This window comes from Eulemur rufifrons, chromosome 7, assembly GCF_041146395.1.
Source record: "Eulemur rufifrons isolate Redbay chromosome 7, OSU_ERuf_1, whole genome shotgun sequence".
NCBI lineage: Eukaryota > Metazoa > Chordata > Mammalia > Primates > Lemuridae > Eulemur > Eulemur rufifrons.
The window spans coordinates 24,749,854-24,773,143 of NC_090989.1; the positions used below are offsets into that span (position 1 = coordinate 24,749,854).

The 23,290-nt window shown below is 33.2% G+C and overlaps 1 protein-coding gene across 1 annotated transcript in view; it reads left to right on the plus strand.

Moving 5' to 3' along the window:
* TMPRSS15 (transmembrane serine protease 15) overlaps positions 1-23,290 on the plus strand; it is a 140,811-nt gene that overhangs the window by 66,526 nt on the left and 50,995 nt on the right. Inside the window, exons 8-13 of the mRNA XM_069471949.1 lie at positions 333-439; positions 6,757-6,897; positions 7,564-7,713; positions 15,090-15,195; positions 15,495-15,645; positions 17,657-17,792. Of these exons, the coding sequence (XP_069328050.1) occupies positions 333-439; positions 6,757-6,897; positions 7,564-7,713; positions 15,090-15,195; positions 15,495-15,645; positions 17,657-17,792 (791 nt within the window). The remainder of the gene's footprint in view (positions 1-332; positions 440-6,756; positions 6,898-7,563; positions 7,714-15,089; positions 15,196-15,494; positions 15,646-17,656; positions 17,793-23,290) is intronic.

The following is a 23,290-nucleotide window of genomic DNA, read 5'->3' on the forward strand; positions in this document are numbered from 1 at the left end:
GTCACAGAAAGGTAAATACTGTTTGACTTTACTTAAAAGAAGCATCTAAAGTAGTCACAGCCATAAAAATGGAAGTAGAATAGTGGTTGCCAGGAGCTGGGAGAAATAAACAGTGGGGAGTTGTTCGATGATTATAGAGTTTCAGTTCCAGATATCTGCTGTACAATATTGTGTTCATAGTTAATTATACTGTGCAATACACTTAAAAGCTTAAGAAGGTAAATATGTGGTTTTTACCACAACAAAATAAAATGCATACAAAGTCTAGAATGCATTAAGAATTATGACAAATGTTGAGTGACCATAATCTATATTTTTTGCTTTCAATTTAGTGTAAACCAAGGACTTTCCATTGAACTGAACTTCAATTTTCTTAATATATATAATGCAGATTTATTAAGTATTTATGAAGGTGTAGGATCAAGCAAAATTTTGAGAGGTAAGTTAAAAAAATATAAAATCCACTATCGAAATGAAAATATATGGAGAACTTTTGGGAGTGATATGTTTTCTCTTTTATTTAGAACTAAATATGAACTTGAAATTTATATCACTAAAAGGGAAAAAAAAGCAAAACTGGTCCTCATTATAAAAATTAGAAAATTAGTGCTCTATGTGATCTTCTGCATAATAAAATAGTTACTATTTCACATGGTCTTTTTCTAAGTGATGTCTTAAAAATCACGTGAAGATTGCCAAAGAAACATAATTATATATTTGGTTACCACGTGTTGTTGAAATGTTACTGCCTGTTAAGCAAAATTCAGACAAGCTCTGAAAATTATAATTCTATTTTTCTCTGACACCATGTAGGTTATAAACTCACAGAGTCTCAGTTCTTCTTTTCAGTGTGCACTTGGCTCCTCAGTCTCTTGCAGGGCTAATACTAATAAAATGGGTAAAACAGTGTCTAGCACACGTGGTAGGCTCAGTAAATGGTAGGTGTGGATGATATTGTTACGACACAACCGTCTGTCATTAATACACGGACACTGATGGAAGCTGAGGAAAGGTCAGAACATGCGCTAATAATATATATCTGCCCACCCCACTTTGTTCAATCTGGCCCCAAAATGCACAAAACTCTTCATGGTAGCCAGTGAAAGTAGGGGCAAAATTCCAGGAAGAAATAAAATGAGGATAAAGAAAATATAGAAATGGAACCTAGGGAATAATCAGTTTACTCACACGTTGGAGAAATAGTCAAGTGTTAAGCTGAGATGAGGTTGCAAGTGACACCTGTGATTAAAGTTTATTTACTAACAGCATTTATTTTAATATTTCTGCCTTTCAAATTATATTGTGGGTAATGAAAATTGAGTTCTCTCTAATAAAAGTTTTGATTGATTTAATGATTTGAGAAATATTTAAGTATATGCTAATAATATTTAATTTTTATTGGGTGCTATTGATATGACACTATGCTGAGTGATTTATGTGGATTTTCTTATTTAATATTTTTCAACAAACCTGCAAAGTATGTTTTGGAGTGAAATGAGTAAAGAATAAAATAAGGTTTATAATGTTCAATGACCACATGTTCACAGAGCTAGTGTTGGAGGCAGAAATCAAGTCCAAAATTCCCTTTCTTCAAACAGAGTAAAATTATGCAATTATTCAATGTGCTTTGAAATCCCAAGTACAAATATAATAATGAGTTATATATAAAACTTATGAACTCATGGTAAGTCATATGTGGTTTAAATAAATTCACCAAGCATCTCATAATCTATTTTTGTAGTTGATAAATGCAGTTCCTTAAGATTATGAGCAACATAAATATTTACATAGGTGGACAAATAAGCTAGTTCATATAAATATCTTCAATATAAAGATGTTGCATTAATAAATTTTAGCATACATTTATCATTTGCAATGTGTAAAGCAGAGCTATCATCATTTTTTAACTCAATAAATGCTTCCCCAAATGTAGCTGCTATTGTAATCTCTACTATACAAATGATAAAATCTAAATTCATAGAATTTAGTTGCCCAATAAGTGGTAGATGTAAGTTATCTTCATGTTCCATTACTCTTCAAATACCATGATTTGTCTAAACACTATTTTCACATGCTTAGATTATCAGTAATTCATAAATAAATTTTAGAATAATTAGGTTTAGTGGTGTGAATAATGCACAATTATGTTAACAATGTAATAAGAAATTAAAAATCCAAGTAGAAAAACATCTATGAATATGTATTTAAATGATGACAGGCACTTGCTTAATTTTAAGATCTTTGAAATAAAAATCCATTTTAAAGTTTTGAAAATTAAATATTGAATTTTAAACTGAAAAAAATGTGATAAAGAGTATTGTGTGTTAAATTTTAAAATTAAAAATAATTTTTTTTAGGAAAAGGAATAATAGTTTACCTCTAGCATCTAGCACAGTGTCTTGTATATTGCAAAAACTCAGTATTTGTTGATTTAAATTTATACTTACATGTTTATATTTCTTTCATATGTTGGTATAGAATGATGCTATATAGAGACAAGTAATATCTCTCATGGCTTTTAAGTTGTTAATATTTTGTATTGAACTAATACCAATACTTTCATTCTCAATTCACAAGCCCATCTTTTCTTAGATGTTTTAGCAAGTTCCTTTATGTGAGAGATGTTTACGAGATTTTCTTTCATTAAATTCCAGTTTAAAATATATATCTCAAATACTATTATTGTTTTTATCATGTTGAAAATTTATAAATATTTCACTTAAATTAGGGAAAATAGGATTATCTAGAGAGACTATAAGGAAATAAAAGCATCCAGTACCATAAAATAGTTGTCATATACTTGATTAGGGGTAAATCAGCATAAACAAATTTTAAAGGCATTTTTCAGTCATGAAAAATGTTGTGATGTGACTCTAACTGATAAAAAATGTCAAAGAAAGATGGACATTACATAAAGAAAGATAATATAGATGCAATGGAGTCTTCAAATAATTATGGAAACTGAAGTGATTCAGAATAAAATTCCAGGAAAGTTAGTTCAAAAACGTTTTCTTTAAGTTTCAGTGATGAAAGTAAAATATTAAATTCAGTGTTGGTAGTAATTATCAATACTTGGAATGGAAAAGGTAGAAGATTGTGAGTAAGCTCCTTTAATGTTTTGTACAGGAAAATATATAAATGTTTTTATGCATCCTCAAAAAAAGACAACAAAAATAACCTGAGTTAGCACACTGAAATTGGTTTTAAAATGCCTAGCCCCCAAAACATATTTCTAAGTGTGTAGGTATTATACCATTCTTTATATTGCAAATGCTTAGCTGGTATCCATTTCCACAGGATTGCTGACTATATATCGCTAATATTATAGCTTAACGTTGTGCAATGCCATGCTTTTAAAACTGAAGCGCACAAAAGTATGCATAGGTATAGCCAAACCTTTATAACAAGCATATTGAGTTTTCCCGAATTGTTGATTTAACCTACAACAAAAATAATCATATTGTGGCTATGGAATTAAATAACATACACAAATATTTTTCAAGGTAAATCATTCACAATGAATTTTGTGCTTTTATTAAGACACTTGTGTATGCTCAGAAGTATCCATTCATTCACTTCTGTTTATAGAGGTACATTACATGAAAAAGTTAATAGGCACTAGTTTAAAGAGTCATTGCTTCCAGAAGTTCTCAAAGATTCCCCAGTCATGGGCCTGACAAAATTAAGGATTCCTTCCTCAGTACCCCCACAGCATTTCTCCCATATCTAATAATTCCACAGTTAATTTTTTTATAATTTGCCTATGTGAATGTTTCTAATATAGGAACCTGGTTATTTTTTTCTCCCTAACATCAGCCTTTGGACCCATAGCAAATTAATAGTGAGCACTCAATAAAGTGTGTTGAATATATTAGACCTTTTTCATATCATAAAGGTGATATACTAATGGCAACATTTGTCCTCTTATAAATTGGATAAAATAAATAGTTTTGAACTAGATCCGTTGAATCCTATTCTGTATAAAGTTGGTCATCCCTGTCCATTCCCCTCCTTCCAAACTCCCCTGCATCTCTTTCATACTTCCTGCTTTTCTCTTTCACAAAACCTATTCACCAGAGCCTTTGCTATTAGAGGACAAATGATGAGTTAATTCACATTTAAGTGTGACTGCTTGACAAGACTACGTAAATTAATACCTATCCATAGAAGTATCGGATTTTTAGTAGAAGACACGGGGTTTTCTTAAGGCATTACTATTTAAAAAATTATTTTATCAGCTATAATACAACATCAGGAAAAATCCAGCCTTTAAAAGTTAGTAGGTAATTATTTTTTTTTTTCTTTAGACACAAGCCCTATTTTGCTTTTAGGTAAGCAAACTCTATTACTCTGTTTACTCACATCTTTATATATGCACTCAAATATTGACTAAAAGTCTCCTGTGCTCTGGTACAATGACAGAGGCCTCTGTCTTTGCCTTTTCAGGGCTTACAACCTAGCTGGTGAGATAGAGAAACAATAACTAGCATTCACTAAGCAATTACAATACACCAGTCACTGTCTCACATGGAAATTACTTGTTTACTCCTTATCACAAATCTTTATGGAAAAAATTATAATACAACAGGGGAAGTTGAGGCACAGAGAAGTCTAGGAAGACATGGAGCCAGAACTAAATTGAATACTCACTCTGGAGCCTCTGCTCTTAACCACAACCCTCTTCCACCATCCTGGATGCACAAGATACGTGGCTTTCACTGGATCTGTGGTTCTGGGACTCTTTTTAGTCAAAGCCACTTTAAGAATCTGATGAAAGTTTTATAAAATATCTACAGACACATATTCTAAACCATTTCTGGAGGTTTTTGTGTATCTTTGAAGCAGATTAATGGACTTCAGGATATAAACTCCTGGACTATCTAGACTAGTGCAATAACATTAGATAACGTGTGGATCCAACACATTTACAACCATCATGGGTGTGATTGAACCACTAGCCACGTTCAGATCTAGCCAGAAGCCATTGCCCAAAAGAATGCCATTGCTATGGTATAGAAAGCAAGAAAGAGAGAAAGGCAGATAAGTTTACAGAAAAGTTTCTAGAATGTTCATATCCCTTAAGTGACTAACACGAACTATAAAGATTTTCAATATGAGAACCATTTAGATTACACAGTTACATATGCTGGTGGGAAGAGTATAAATAATGAACATAATTTGTGAGAAAACACTGAGTGAATGACATACATTTGAGGAAAAGCATTAAGATGTGAATAAATGCTTATTTATGATATTCTATTTGTTAGATTCTGCTGAAATTATATTACATGCATCACATTGTTTGCTAATTTCTACACAATGGGAACAGGATTTTTAATAGTTCATTAAAGTCTTATCAGAACTTAATAAATAACAGTGGTGCTTTGTGTCCAATCTGCAAGTGTAGTATTTTTCATAGACTTGAATCTGATGCACAGTTCAGACTGTCAAACTAAAATGCTAAACCAGTGTTTTCTAATCCTTTTTGTCATTATCACCTCCACTAAGAAACCTTCTTAGACCTTTTTTTCCAACTGCTCCATACGAAATGTTAATATTTCAAATACAATATATTCTGAATATCTACTTATGTACTCTATGTGTATTTGAGCTTTGCACACTTAAAAATTAAGACTGTTTTGTCTTGGTAGCGAATTTTTACCCCCGTGGAGGCAGTATCACCCCTCTAAGAATATACGTGCTATAAATTTTTATAAAAACAAATTTTATACAATGATTTTTCTAAATCACATATTAGAACTTTTTATATCCCAAGCACTATACTAAACTTCGATGATCAAAAATGGAAAGATATCCCTTAAGTAATTAGAGTCAAGACATAAAAATGTAAAAATCAATATAAAATGCTGTAGAAACAATTCTTAATCCTAGCTTTATTTTGAGGTCTTACAGCTATATGGATAGAAAGACAAAGAAATACCTTTTGCTCTTATTATTGTGACCCAGTTTGAGCCCCTGATAATGTGATACAGGAAATACGTGAGAGAGCCAAACTCACTTTTAGTTTTTAAAACTGCTTAACTTGTGTGTTTCTTTCAGGAAACTTTTCAGAAAAAGAACACATCTTTTCTTTTTGTATGTGTATATAGTGTATGTAGCTAATAATTAAAAAAAAAAAATGGCTTTTTTCAAACTCTAAATATGCATAATAATTTGAAGTTTTTTAATTCTTTTTTTTTTTTTTTCTTTTTTAGACAGAGTCTTACTCTGTTGCCCGGGCTAGGGTGCTGTGGCGTCAGCCTAGCCCACGGCAACCTCAAACTCCTGGGCTCAAGCAATCCTACTGCCTCAGCCTCCTGAGTACCTGGGACTACAGGCATGCGCCACCATGCCTGGCTAATTTTTCTATATATATTTTTAACTGTCCATATAATTTATTTCTATTTTTAGTAGAGACGGGGTCTCGCTGTTGCTCAGGCTGGTCTCGAAATCCTGAGCTCAAACAATCTGCCCGCCTGGGCCTCCCAGAGTGCTAGGATTACAGGCACAAGCCACCGCACCCAGCCTGAAGTTTTTTAATTCTTAAGAGAAGAGATATTTCAATTAAAATAAATTAATTATAGGACTATGCTTTTATTTAACTGAGTGGTGTCAGATAGATTGATAGATCAATGAATAAATTGATAGACTGGTCAGTGGATAGATGGATGGATAGACGGATGAACACATAGATATGTACATATAACATATATGTACATATATGTACATATAACAGTCATTCATTTTCTTTTGTAGCTTCCATTTTGGAAAATAATCCTGGCACAATTAGAATTTTTTCCAACCAAGTTACTGTCACCTTTCTTATAGAATCTGATGAAAATGATTATGTTGGCTTTATTGCAACATATGCTACATTTAACAGCAGTGAGCTTAATAGTAAGTATCACTTATTTTTCAGCCTTTGAATTTTCAGATGCCTTAATATTATAATGGAATTTTAAAAGTAGCAGAACCCAAAATTTTCATTAGATAAGTCTTTTAATGAATATCTCTTATGTATATCTCTCTCTAGTTAATATTTAGAAAGAAATAAGAAATTAAAAAATAGTTCACATTCTTCAAAGAGATTGAATAATCAATTTGAGAAAGATTATCAATCAGTATAAAAATTAATTTAAAATTTTATATTATGCAAGTATTCCAAGTAAAAAAAAAATACTAGCATAAAACTAACTCAGAGAAAGTTCCACATAAACTTAATTTTGATCAAAGTATTAAATTTAGTAATAGGAGGAGAGAAAAATATGGACAAAGTTTGTGTGGGAAATGAAAATAAGAGGTAAATATTAAAAAACAAGAAGCTTGTATTTGCTAAAGTCCTTATGGGTTATAAGAAATCCATTAATTTAACACAACTGGCAATAAAAATTTGTTTTCGTTAACTAAATGGAATGAAACAGAGTTAAGATAATAAAATGAATGATTTTGTGTATGGCACTCAATTACGAGCTGTATAAGGTTACTTTCAATGTAATTTATTACAATTACTCATATTGTGGACTAAATTTGAGTTTTGCTTTTTATTCTTTTTTTAATTCACAGATTATGACAAAATTAACTGTAATTTTGAGGATGGCTTTTGTTTCTGGATCCAGGACCTAAATGATGATAATGAATGGGAAAGGATACAGGGAACTACTTTTCCTCCTTTTACGGGACCAAATTTTGACCACACTTTTGGCAATATTTCAGGTATAATTCATATGTAATTCATAAACCAAAAGGAAAGAGGTGTGGTGTTCTGCAGTATAAAGTGAGCAGTATTAATGCAAAACAGCCTTATCAGATTTTCTTTTTATTAACATGGACTAATAAATACATTCAAATGAAAAAATGGTGATCAAATAGGCAACTAAAAGTGAGTGTGTTTCAAGAAATGTATCATTTACCCTATATATTCAAAAAATATTGAGGAGTACATACAGGCCACTAGAGACAAGAAGACTAGGTTGTCACCCTAGATTTGCTACTTATCATTAACTAAGTAAACTTGTGAAGTAATTAACTTTTCTGAACTTTGGTCTGCTTTGCCTCAGTTTCATTTTCTTACTGTTCATTGCTAGTGCACCGAAATCCAATGGATTTTTGTATATTGATGTTGTAACCTGCAGCCTTGCTGAACTTGTTAGCCCTGATATTTTTTAAAAGAATTCCTTAGAATTTTCAATATACAAGATCATATATTGAAATGTAGATAGCTTTACTTCTTCTGGGAAGCCCTGTGGAAGACTGATTGTAAAGCATGGTCCTCAGGGCAGGGCTGTGACTTGTCAGTACATTTATCATCTGAATGAGATATTAGAATTAGATTCCAGGTAGAAATATAAGAGACAATAATATTTGACTGAGAAACCAGAAATCATGGAGAAATATCAGGAGATAAGGAACTTGTGGTGGGAAGATCACCCATGAAAGCCTTGCAAGCACATATTCATAATACCAAATATTATCACTGAAGAAAGAATTACAAATCTAGAAGGAATGTGTGTCTTTAAAAGTAAGGGAAATTAGAAAAAGAACACAGTGAAAATTTGTGCACGTATATTTTCTTAGACAAAATCCATCTTACAATATGACTTGCTGATACATTACTGATAAGAATACTGTTCCATTCAAAATACATATTAAAAGCCTTCTTTAATCAGGCATGGTTCTAGACATCGAGGGCACAGATCACCCGTGCTACTTCTGTGAAGTCTGTCCAGAACTTCCGAGTTCCAAAGCTTCTTTTCCATTAAACATCTAAGCAATACTTTTGTTTCTCCCATCAAGTGGCATTATATTTACTTACCTATTTCTTTTCACCACAGTATTCTTTCAGGAATGAAAACCTACTCTTTTTTATCTTTGAATTTCTAGGATATTCTCAGTGCCTGAATTTAATTAACATGCAACATTATTTTTGAATGTGTAAATGAATGTCTACAATATTCACTCAAATGATTTCTGCATAAGTTATTGACTAAATGAAATAGTTTATAACATAAGGAAGTAATCTAAGCACATGTCCATCGTAATGTATTCTTTTATTCCTTTATTCAAGAAGCGTTTATTAAGCCCCAGGCCCTATTCAAGGCACTTGAAATATATCTGTGAACAAAATAAACCAGACTTTCTGTTCTCACGGAACACATATTTTAACAAAAAAAAATAAAATAAAATAAGCAATATACACAAAAAGTAATTTTTTTTTAGTATGTTAAATGTGGATGAGTACTCTGGGAAAATATTAAGCTTGGTAAGGGAAAAGGGAAAGGCAGGTGCTAAGGTGCTATTGCAAAGTAAAATAGGGTGATCAATTTAGGCCTCATTGAAAAAAGTGACATTTGAATAGAAACTTTAAGAAACTGAAAGGATTTCCATGTCAATTATTCCAGACAGAGGGAGCATATCTGAGCCGTCGGGAGGTAAGACAGGAGAGCAGCGTGGCTGGAGTGAGGGGGGCAGCAGGGTCCAAATGACGATGGGGCTTCTGTGGCCTTGACTTTTTCAAGAAGGAGCCAGTTGAAGTTCTTGAGCACAAACGTGAAAAGATTCACTCTGACTGGTAGGCAAGGAAAAGTCTGTGGAAGGGCAAGAGTGTTGAAGGGAAACCAGTGGAAATTTATCACCTAACCCAGAGAAGATGTCTCAGGGCTCAAATCAGAGGAAGCAGATGTGGCGAGAAGAGGTCAGATTCCAGGTTTATTCTGAAAGCGAAGCCAACAGAATCCTGTTCAGTTAGTTACCAGTGTGGACCTACACATAAAAATGTGCTCTGTGTAGATGGCTGATCCCCTAAGACCAAAAATGTTTAGTGTTCAAAGTGATGGCATGAATAGCCTCATACATAATTAAATCTTCTTTGAATAAGTTATTTCCCAAAGCCTGATCCTCCATGGATAAATTAGTAACCTGAACAGACGAAGACTAACTCCCAAGTGATAATCACTCCAACCCTCTAAAGAGGCCTGACCTAAAAGAGTCAAATAATCCGATCATTTTTTTTTTCCTTTACTGTAATAAATAAAATGTCTCTCCCGCACTTGGACAAGAATAGTTAGAGGAAATTGCAGAAAGCGTTTATATCTATTGACTGTGACAGATACCTTTTATGTAGTTGAAATCTTTGACGTTCAAATTATCATTTTTCTACTTTTATGTCATCATAATAAGAGATAAAATAATTCCACTGATATTTGAAGAGTATAAGTACATTACAGGAGAAAATTGGTTTCGGTTTGCCAACAGATTAAATAATGAAAAAAAATAAGATGAAACTGACCAAAGTGAAATAGGTTGAATGTCAAGTGGAGATTTTAAATAGTTGGGTTGGAAATGGAGTTTCAGGAGAAAGTCGGGTAGCCGGAGTTATTTAAAATTAGACAAGTCATGTAATGAGGACTGATGGTGGGGTTTAATGGGTCCTCTCCAACTCTAATACCTGTGATTTTATAATCTACCAGTCATGCCCCCTCATGGGGCGTTTTTCTTCTAATCTGCTTTTTTATGTGTCAGAACACCCTGTCTCTGAAATGGAAGAGAATTATAATAAATCTCTCCTGGTGGTCCTTTTATCCGTGTGGGGTTTTTTTGTTGTTGTTGCTTGTTTGTTTCAGTTCTTTGCCTTTACTTTAAATGATAGGAAAGCCTAGATGAAACAGATAAATTTTGAATTAACATTGCTTTAGAGAAGACTATCTAAGCCTCCTGTTTCCTAGTCCTTGTGAAGAATCCTCTCCTGATGGAGCAATGGCTCCTAACTCTCCGCATTGTCAGTGCTCAGAGGGAGATGGTGGCATTGATGCAGGGCAGTGTCTTGAGGTGCTCAGATGTGGCCCATTTGATCAGAAAACTCAAGGAAAACAAAGTTAGTGACCTGTGAAACCTTCAGAAATGTAGGGGCCACGGAGAGCTAGACAGCTCGAAGAAGTGTTTCTTTCCTTGCCTTTCTCAACAAAATTGTAATTGTTTTTAAACACTTTGGGAGGTAACATAGTTTAGCAGTAAAGATCCTTAAAATATAGACCCTGGAGTCTCAGCTAGGTTTATATCTCAGCCCTGCCATTTAGGCAAGTTTTCTAACCTCTCTTTCTTCCTCAATTTCCTTGTCTGGAAAGTGGGGTTGATGATGATAGACCTGACTTTGAAAGTATGCTATGAACATTAAACTGATTACTGTGTTTAAAAAAAAAAAAAAATCTCAGAAAAATCTCTGGCACATGGAAAGTGCTATATAAACATTAGGTTTTATAACTATTTTCCTTTTATGCCACAAAAGTATTCAAGAGACACAAGTTGGCTGAAGTTCTAAGTAGTATGCTGGTAAGGAAATAGTTATTTTGCTCAATATTTAAAGTATACTGGGTCTTTTAGATAGCTGTATTTCATTTAGCATGTAAACTTTTTCTAAGGTTAGTGTTTACAAAGTAGTATCGTCTTTATTTTCTTGTCTTTCCTGTGATGTTGAATGTTAGAAAATAATATTGCTCTCTAATATTGATAGACTTTGACTAAACTTGGACCATTTGCCAATCTAAACTTTCAATATTTATCTACTAGGTTCAGTTAATTTTGCATGTGCACTTAAAACTCACAAATTATGTAACCAAAATGTGTGTACTCCCATAATATTCTGAAAAAAAAGAAAAAAACAAAACAACTCACAAAGCCATTTGTATCAGCCTATTTCCTTCTTGAGAGTGATCTCAAAATTTCCAGAAAGTTCTACTGTGTCTCTAGTTTCTGCTGTCTCTACATCAGCATCAGCACACGCCCAGCACTTTTGCTCTGTAATCGGGTTGTTGGGTGAGGAAAAGGTTAGATTAGTTCATGGAGAAATAAAGAGGAAAAAAATTGATAGAAGGAAGTTGTAAGAAAAACCTAATGGCTCAAGAAAGAGATTCACTGTGTGCTTAAATTAACAAAATATATTTAATTTTATGAATTTTAAGCTGACTCTGAGATTAATCCCAAGAGCTGTAGAAGATATTTCAAGAAAGTTGAAGGATTTTAAAAGAAATTATTATTTGACCACATAAATTACCATGTGGTTATGGAAAATATCTATTCCTTTAGTGTAGAACTTTAATAAATTTAAAAGCCAATCAAATCAGTGTAACAATAATATATTAAGCAACATTCAGCTAATTCAATATAGAGAATAAAAAAATGAACAAGGTGTTTTTCTTTTTCCCAAAGTTTACTAAGTTTAAAAATGCACATATAAACATAGATAAAATACACAATAGAATATACTAATTGACATCAGAGAAGTACAGAATGCCACTGAGAATTCAAATGAAGTAGTCACTCTTAATTGAAAGGCTTTCTGAAAGAGTTAGCAATTTGATTTAAATGACCTCAAAACATTAGTAGGATTTTTAAAAGGTACAGTTAAGGGCAACAAAACAAAACAAAAAAAGACCTTCCAAGTCATAAAATTTCTAGGTGTTTGGAAATATTAAAACAATCTAATTTCATAGAAATGCTGTATATAAATGGACGAATTATAAGAACTATGGCTGGAAAATGATATTGAAGTTGTAGTACAGAGGCTTCAAACATCAAAGTGAATCTGTGCTTGGTTTAATGGGAAATAAAGAGATAATAAAATATCTTGAATAAGGGATCAATGGGATTGCCAATAAGAAAGCATTATTAAGCAATGGTCCAGGTGATGAAGAATTTTGACATATAGGGTGACAATGATGGTCTGATTTTAGTTAATTGTCCTATGTGTTGTGATGTTCCTACTCCTCCACCTGTTAAGATTCTTCAACAGAAATACTGTGTGAATGTCCTGTGTCCACACTTTGAGTGGAACAAACTGGATATACAACTGATTTTGAGCTTGTCAAATTGAACAAGAAAACTGAAATTGTGCTTTATTAAAATTAATAAAGCAAAAAGGACAGATAATCTTGAGAAGACTTAGGAGAGAGATAACAGTGGCCTTTAAATATTTGTAGAGCTACAAATAACATCTTATTTTTGATAGTCCTGGAAGGCAAAATTAGACATAATAGGTGCAGATTAGCTTAATATTTACATATAAAAGAATTTTCCAATAACGTTGAAATTGAATGGGCTTCCTTGGAATTCAATGATTCCTGCTGCATCTGTGGCATGTGTTAAAAACAGGTCAAGTGACTACTATAGGCATGAAATTTAAGGATGAACAGGTCATTAGACCCAGTAAATTCTTGTGTAAACTACAAATCTCTATTTTTAAAATGTGTAATTTTATGAAAGATTTCCTTCATCTTCTAAATTGTTAACTAAAGAATTTAGCTGGCCACAGAAATAATGATTTAATATTATGTATTTTATTATTATTCCATAATATACAATTTTATATGATATTTACTATACTGTGTTTATGCAAATTTACAGTGTACTATAGTTTATAGAATTAATTATCTTTTATCTGGTCACTGACATAAAGTCATAGAATCATATCTTGATCATACTTAAAACTCTAAATATATTACTGCTTAATAAGTAAACCAAATATTTCAAATTATAACTAATTGACTATGAACATGGGCAAAATGAATAGTAGTACTATGTGTGTTTATCTTATATAATTTCAGCTAATTAGAAATGACGAGACTAGTCTGACTAGACTAACCATTTCAGTACTTATTCATGTATTCAGTGGTATTTTAATTATTTCCTCCCCAACTACATTCTAAGCAACCAAAACTAAGGTCAAGTCAAAAGGAATTTTGAGTTGGGCAGTTAGAGAGTGGATTCTGGAATCTCTCCTCTGTGTCTATGCTACTCTTTTCATTATGTTGCATAATTTAAGACTAACTAAATAGCTAAAGTATGTACCCATGAAATATCACAGCATTATGTAAAATATGAGAAATGTGTTAAAAATATAAAATCTTAAACACATTTATTTTTATTTTTACATTTTGAAATCTAAATGAAATGTGTATATATGTGTGTGTGTATATTTTATATATATATTACATTTATTAAATCATTTGGCCACAAATTCACCTTGATAAAACACTCATTTATTCTGAATAATTTTTGCCTCACTGGTGTAAATATGCATTGATATATCTATAAGCAGTTTTATTAGTATTTCTTTTCTTCATGTCTTGTTCTTACTTTACATGTTATAAATGAATGAGTATGAATTTTATATGCAAACTTGCCTATATTTTTCTGTCAGAAAGCACAAGAGAGTAGATGGTTGATTTCAAGTAAACACAAAATTCCAGCATTTCATAAAAATTGCAGTTCAATCAAATTGGATTAATCCGATATTTCATTTGCTTTATATTGTATTTTGTTACATGATTCTTGCTTCCTATCATACCTTTAAGAGTGGCAAACTAAGAATAAAATAAATTCCCCTAAGAAAATGCTCAAGATGTTCTTATCCCAGCAACTCGGCACACTTCAAATGACTCAAATCATTGGTTGGAATAATGAATTCCAGACCAAAAAGCACTTTATGCAGTGGCTTGTGCTATTTTGAAAGCTTTTATATGGATTAGCATGCTTCCTGCTCTTCCGTGATCTGATTAAGTATCATTCAAACGAATAAGGGAAGATGAAATTATTATAAAATCTGGCATATTTAGAGATATGCAGTGTACCCAATGGAATCTAAAACTGAGTCTTTGAAACTCTTACCTGTGCCTTCAAATTTTGTGTTTAAATTGTTTTGTATATTATGAGTTAGTCAACATATCTAAATATCCTCATGTACTACTGATTGTCTTGAAAGATGTGAATTAATCAAAACCTCTAGTAACATGGAATTAAAGTGGTATTTGGGCCTGGTAATATAATGACTCATAACATGTCAGAATTTGATATATCCTTGGTGGTGCTCTAGTTCAAAGCTCTCATTTAATAAAGTGTGAGGTCCAGAGTTGTGAAGCAATTTCCTAAATAACAATTTGTTATAGTAAAGATGCTGCTTTCTGGAGTCAAGTCTAGTACCCTGTCCATTATATCAAAATTTTTCCTTATATTTTCATCTTAAGGTTTTTCTTTTCTGCTTACAAAGGATGAAAATGCAATATATAAGTGATATAAAAACTTTTTTGCTATTCAAACAGGATTTTACATTTCTACCCCAACTGGACCAGGAGGGAGACAAGAAAGAGTGGGACTTTTAAGCCTTCCTTTGGACCCCACATTGGAACCAGTCTGCCTTAGTTTCTGGTATGCTGTAGACACATGTTAAATGCTGTCTTATTTAATGAGTTAACATTGTCTTTCTCAGGTTACTGGGTACAGATTACACTGAGATGTTGGCTGAAGTTTTAATGCATGTGCTATTACTTTTCCAATTTATAAAGCAACAAAACACTGGTAGATTCCCCCTCCCTTCCCCAGCACCTCCCATATTTAAGGGGAAAAAAAGAGTATGTCAAAGACAGTAAAGGAATTAGAAAAACCATAAAATGTATTTATTCTAATGCTGAAGGAATCCAAACATTTTTTGCTTGTTTCCAAATTAGGTATTATATGTATGGTGAAAATGTCTATAAATTAAACATTAATGTCAGCAGTGACCAAAACATGGAGAAAACAATTTTCCACAAGGAAGGAAATTATGGAGAAAATTGGAATTATGGACAAGTAACATTAAATGAAACAGTTGAATTTAAGGTTTGCAAAATACTTTGTGATTTATATTTGGGTTCTTTTTATGATGATACAATTATATTTATGGTGCTAGAGTACAAAAAATTGAATTATTTTCTGAAGATAGCCAGGTTACTTTCTCCACTTTCCTAATCTATCTACATTTTTATATTTGAATACTTTTATTTTCATTTATTTGTTAACTTATCAAAAACCACTTATTGAGGAACAATTTACTACATGAAATATGGCTTATAATGGTCCATAATATCCATTGAAACCTTGTAGGACATTTCAGCTTTCTTCAGCCACTTTCTAGCGTAGGCAAACCGTTTCTTCCTATATCCTCTGCTTACCTAGCTAGGACTTTCCACTTTTCACAAACACCACCTAGGTCAGTCCTGCACTTTTGTATCCTTTTCTTCAATCCTTTCCTATCAGAACATCTATGCCCATGGATATCTACCCATCCTGCTCCACTCTGATTTAATCTCCATATATTTCCTTTAGAAACAAATTATATGAGCTGTATCATTGGGAAGTCTCTGATCATTTATTTCACATTAAGGTGAATTAATTTTTCAGATAAGAGTTTAATGTGTTTTCTTCCTAAGGGTCTTTGCAATTAAATTATGGGATAATATAGGCTATTAGTTTGATCAAATTAACAATGTTCTAATTGGGTAATTTCAAACAAGATAGTATCACTTTTGTAAGATGTATATTTGGGTAGATACTGTCATCATCACAGGCTTCAGGTCTTCCCATGACTGGTGTAAGGCAGGCAATAGTCAATGACTCTCATCTGGTTTTGGCCCATCTTTCTTTCTTCCTTTTTCCTTCTTTTCTTTCTTCTGATTCTATCCTTTTCTGTGAAGTTTTCTTCTCCAACTTTCCAACAATTGAAGGAAAGATAAGAAAAAAATTAAAATTTCAGAGAACAAAGAAATAGCAGAAGCTGGGAAATGAGTATTGCAGTGGCCAAATCTGGCTCGACTCACTGAGCAACTTTGCTAGAGCAATATAACTGAGTCCATTTTTTGAGAGTTAGCTCATCAGGGAGAGTAGGAGTATTAAGTTCTACAAATATATTTGCATGTTGGCTTTGCCACTTTGTTGTGAAATCTTGAGCAAGTCACTGTAGTCCTCTTGAAACTTAATTACCTCATACATGAAAAGAAGAAAGTAATACCTATTTGGAATAGTGTTTGACATGGAATGAATGAACAACTCAGTGAATGGATGACTATACAGTAGAGTTGAAAAATGAAATACAATAATGTATACCGTGTGCCTAGCATGGCAATTAGCATATGGCAGGTATTAAGTTTACGTTTTATCTCTCCTCTGGAGAGGATCCAGAAAAGTGCAGCTAAAAACCCATTGTCCCTGAGAACCTAATGTCTGACGACTGGACCTTTCTCCTAAATCTGGCTTTGTGTCCTTTGGTCAGCATCCTCATGCAGTATCCCACACCAACACCCTGGGTGAACTATGAACAGTACCAGCTGGCACTGAATGTTCATACTATACTCATGCTTTTCTCTTGTTCTTTTCTCCTTCCATTTAAATTATCTAATCAGTGGGTCTTCTCTTCAGGGCTTGTATGCTCTAAGAGGGCAGATAGCTACCTGGATTTCTAATATTGTTGGGAGGAGAAATCTGGGAGACAGTTGCTCTTCCTTGCTAGATAATGTGTACGTATGACAGAGTACACTGGAGTATGACAGTTTCATGAGAGAAAAACAGAGAGACAGAGAGACAAAGACAGAGAGACAGAAACTGTAACAATATTGCCTTACTCAGAAGGAAGGCAGGAGTGAAAATTTAGCCAGTATAAACACATAATAAGGCAGCTGGGTTCAGCAGAAGGCCTTAAAAAGCATGATCCATCAATATTTCACTATGTGGTAACTGGACATTGTATATTGGAGATGGCAATATGGATTCTCCACAGGATATTGGGCCACAAGAAGAAGGACCAAATCAGAGAATATTTAAGTGGAATCATTGCATATGCCTCTCTGAATTGCAGGTTGCTTTTAATGCCTTTAAAAAACAGTACCTAAGTGATATAGCGTTGGATGACATTAGCCTAACACATGGGAGTTGCAATGAGAGTCTTTATCCAGAACCAACTTTGATCCCAACTCCTACACCAGAACTTCCTAGTAAGTAACTATAATGTGTATTTTCTCTTATTATGTCATTAATATTCTCCAGTAAGTCTTGCTTTGGCTTATTTTTGTTATCTCAACCTAATATTATCTTTTTTCCTGAAGATCAAAGACTTTAACATATTAGTAAAATGGATGCTATCAAAATATTCCATGTTACACATAAATCCACAATGAAAATCACTCAGTGCTTTGTTATGGATCTCATTAATAATAATCTTAGTACCTTTTTATTTTTGAAAATAATAAGTTGCTGATTTCCATTTTGTTTTCACTAGAATACAAACAAATGCTGTGTGGCATGGCCTATAGCCTCTGGGGAACAAGCTTGAAGTTCTCATGGCTTTCTTAAGAAGTGATTTTAAGATTTCAAGAGGAGTTTAGTTAAGCCTGAAACTCACCATGCCTAATTTTAGAGTAATTTAATAACAGTGATTAATCCTGGACTTTGAACATTTAGACCCAGATCACACAAAAGATTTTTGTCCTAAGTGGTGCCTTCATAAGGTCTTAGAATATGCTCCCTTCATGGAGCCACTAAAGTGCTACAGCTGAATAGTGACTAGGATTCTCAGGTGTTCTCTGCGCTCTTTTAGCTGAAAAGGACAAAATGCAGCCTATGTCTACCTGTGCGCTTAAGTCAAATTGAAAACATGGCATTTCAGAGAGAAATCCATTACTGTTCAAATTATCCGTGTCAAAGATGACAATCACTTCATACCACTTTTAGATTATGCAATTTGACAGGAAATAAAAAGGAAAACACATATAGTAAATGATAACAAACACCCATTGTCCCTCTACTGGGATGTCTTCACTGCATTGTTGTATTTATGCAAAAACCATCCTTCTGTCTTTGGATTGTGAAGTTTGGAAGCTGATCTAGTGCTACAGCTTTACTTGGGCTGAACATCATGGATGCTTTGTTCTGCCATGAATCTGAGCCCACAAAAACAGCACTTTTTTCATTTCCCATTTTCTTCCAAGCACACTTGAAACCTTACCATATTCACATCAGCAAATCAGTTTGGTGAGCCTATCCAAGTTTGGTTTCACTTCCAAAACTATATATTTTCCTGTTTTCAATCTCGAAGTTTAAAAAAGAAAGCATATAAATAGGTGATCATAGATATTATAAAAAAATCATTGTCTCACTTCATGATACAATGTAGGGTATGTGTAGGTGTCCCATACTCTGCTTGTTTATTATATAGAACATTTTGCTGCAAAAACAACACATTCAGAATCATTAAAATTATTGCCTGGTTTGATAAATAATTCCTATAGATACCAATTATTAGTAACATTTTGTTATTTTGATACTGCAATCATTAAAACAATAGATTTTCTTTATAATCCTTTCTGCCAATCTGCTTCTGTATTCATTAACAAATAGTCAAGAAGAAAAATTTTCTAGGTTAGAAGTAGCATAGTTTCACAGGCTCAATATTTAAAATATAACAAAATCTCATCATTACCTAAAATAGAAAATTTAAGATAATTTTTGTACGTAGTATCATACATATAACTAAACCTTTAAATATAGTTTTCCAAGTTAAAAGTTTATCTCTATGGCCCTCACAGTCTTCACATTTATCTCAGTCAGAAAGACAAAAAGATAACACTTCAATATCAAGAACGCTTCGTATCCTTGCATATTTTAACAATAGGAAAATTGTAATGGTAGAATAACCCATCTGATTTTAAAATATAAGCTTTAGAATCTATCCAGAGTGTATTTGTTCCAGTTTCCAAGTGACTCACTTCAAGGCAATAGTTAGCACAGCAGAAAATGTTAATTACCATCAAATGCATTCTAAACAATTTCATTCTAATGCCATTTGCAATTGGTTCAGTGAAATTCTTATTTGAGCAGAGCTTTTCTGGTTCCAGATCACTGATTTGTTTAAGCAGAAATAAAAGAAAACCATGGTTGACTGGCTAATAGCCTTTCTTTGGCTCTTTATAGAGCACTGAAATAAGAAAATAATCCCAGACAAGTAACTGAATAATAAAGCTCAGTTTCCTCCCTGGTTCTTAGGGATCCACGTTGTGCCTAGTTTGAGGAAATGTAAGCTCAGTTTTCATAACCGCAGGGATTCTTCCATTTTGTGACTTCAATCATTTGCTGGTGTATCAGCTCTGTGATTGTTGCCCTGTGACATTGACACAAATTAATTTAAATGTGGAGATTGTACTGAGGACATTTTGAGAAAGTAAACATTCATTACACCAATATGCCAATTTGCAAGACAATTTTGATGATTCATGGCAAGATACCTGCTGAATAGAATAGGTGTATACAAAAAGAAATCCACATTTCAGGCCTAGGACTTTTCTCTGGGGGTTTTAAAACTAATTAAGAAATAAAAAGCCAAGCTATAGTTTTAGTAATTTTAATATTCACTCTTTATTTCCACAGTTTTGCTCCATTTGGTCATTATATACCTATTTTCTATTTTCAAATATTAAAAGTTAATTTGGAATGTTTGGTATACATGACACTATACTTAGAGATAAATAAGCTAACTTTAGTTCTTCATGTAGAAATGAATCAGTATATATCTACTTATCTTATAATTGATAGCCATATTCAGCAGAGCTGCTTGCTTTCTATATCATTAATATAACATAATATTCAAAACCCTGACAAATTCCATATTAACAGCATTCATGTACTCTGGTGTTATTGTGTTTTGACTTTCCTATTTTGGTTTGTTTGTTGGTTTTTGTTTGGTTGGTTTTTTTAGAGACAGGGTCTCCATGTTGCCCAGGCTACAGTGCAATGGCATAATCACAGCTCACTCACTGCAACCTCAAACTCCTGGGCTCAAGCAATCCTCCTGCCTCAGCCTTCTGAGTAGCTAAGACTACAGGTGCATGACACCTCCCCTGGCTAATTTTTTATTTTTATTTTTTGTAGAGATAAGGTCTTGCTATGTTGCTGAGGCTGATCTCTAACTCCTGGCCTCAAGCAATCCTCTTGCCTCAGCTTCCAAAAGTTCTGGGGCTAGGTGCAGTGGCACACACCTGTAGTCCCAGCTACTCAGTAGGCAGAAGCAGGAAGATTGCTTGAGGACAGGAGTTTGAGTCTGTAGTGTACCTGTGAATAGCCACTGTTCTCCAGCCTGGACAACATAGCAAGACCCTGTTATGAAAAAAACCAGCCCCCCAAAACAACAACAAAAACTAATAGCTTACTTTTTAGAGCTTTCATTGGCTAGATTTTTATTAATAACCAAATTTAGACTATTGGGAATGAAAATTTGAATTTTAGTGTCAGAAATGTAATAAAAATATTTACCTCATGGCTGGTCAGTCCAACTTGTTAATGGAAATATATTTTATAAACTGAACACAAAATTTTCCTGAAACATTTCATTTTAGATTGCAGCCTAAACTTTTAAAATGTTCTCTGTAATACCAAAGAATTTGTTATCTATTATTATGATAATAAAAAATAATTGCTGATTTTGAAAATTAGCCACTCAACATATTCAAACATCAATAAGAGGTATTATTTTTCAAGCTACAAGCTACATCTGTTATTTGCCTCACATAAAAGTATCAGTCAAAAACCTATTTTTCCGTATCCTCATTTCTAATTTTGCCACAAATATCTTTAATTGGAATCCTCTTATTGTAAGTGAAAGGTAGGCTCTCCTCCTTTCTACCCCCACAGTAAATGCCTCCACGTTGATGCATGTCTCCTGGACGTCAGAAACTTAAGCATAGATTTAAAATGACACGCCTCAAGGAAAATAGCAATCCCTGACAACCACTTTGCCAAATACTGCATGTTATTTACATAGTGTATGTAGTGAAAATCCCTACTGGCATGGTAGGAAATTAATCAGAATACAAATGTTTGAGAGAATAGCTCCCAGAAAAAGAAAAATGAAAGAGTTTAACACTTTAAATGAAGAGCATTCCCTGTACAAGACAAGCTATTTTACTCACATTCTCTGGGTGGCGATGGTTTATCTAATGACACTGTATGACTGTGATATCTGGAATTACATCTCATGAATCTTTGGCTCCTCTATCAAGAAGCATATGCCACGTCTCCACAATAGCAGCACCACCATTGCAATAAATTGTGTCATCACCTTTAGAGCAGCTTAAAGCGCTTTTGCCAATTCCTTACAGTCATTTACATGCAGAGAGTAACTGATACATCTTAACAGGGCAAGCATCGGAGGTGTCTTACTGGTCAGTTATTTGATACGAAATTGTAATTCAAATGCATTTCAAAAATACTTCTTAAGTATTTTAAAGGAACAAGTTTTCCAGGACTTCTATTTAGTGGAGAAATGCTGAGGAAACTGCCTGCCTTGACAGGCTTAACAATTATACTTGACAACATTTGAGTTCGGGTTGTGTGTTTATTAAAGTCCTACCTACACATCTTTACATATGATGCACTAAGTGCTAGGTTATGTGAAAAATTCAATGCATTTTCCAAATGTCGGCTATTTACTCTATTGAGAATATAAGATTTTGAAATTTTCCTGTTCCTTGAAGAGAAAATGAGAATAATGGTAAAAATAAAATAAAATAATAAAATAAAACAATAAAAACCATTGGCCACAGCTAACTTTGTGAAATAGGAAGAGTTGGCTTCCCCCAGTGTGTAATTTGCAGTGAAATTTTTGTCCCAGCAGTAACACTTTCCCTCCTTCACTGGTCTCACTGAGGATTAAAGGAAGCATTTCATAGCAGTTGATAATTATTAAAATTAAATGCATTATGTGTATGTAGAGAGGTTATAGGGTTGTGATAGATCCTTCTTCAGTAATCTTACAAATTAGTTTCATAATCAAAGAGAACATTAGATTCCAATAGAGAACCTGCCCTTATTTCTGCATTACTGTTCATTGTTTAATTTAAATGCCTTCAGCACCTTGTATATACTGATTTCTTCCTTCTAGATCTATCCATCCTTGACCTTACTTTTCAGTGCTTTCATCCACATTCTCTTCTGTCGTCCTTCTTTTAGTCATACACCTATCAAATGCCACTTATTGAGACTCAATCTAAACTCTGCCTATGGCGTAGACCAGATAGTGGAGATAATTCAGAGTTTAATCAACCCAGTGGGAGACAGTAATGTACTATGGGATGAGTTTGAGATTAACTGGGTTGACGTCTTGACTTTGACTCTAGTTGTATGTGTACAACATTAGCAAGTAGCTGACTATCTCCAGTCTTCAGATAGTCCACTTAAACTGAAATAATAATAGCAAATACCTAATCCACAAGGATGATTTGAAAACTGGTACTGAGTATGCCAGGTAATGCATAGGTATTATTTATAAATTTTCTCTGATTTTTACATCAATCCCCCCAAATCCTTAATATATATCTCTTTTATGTATGAGAAAACCAAGTCTCCAAAAGACAACTAGCTCAGAACCACAATTTTGATCTAGCAACTTCAACACATCTTCCTTTTGTATATCATGTTCTCTTCCCAGATGAGACAATTTGCA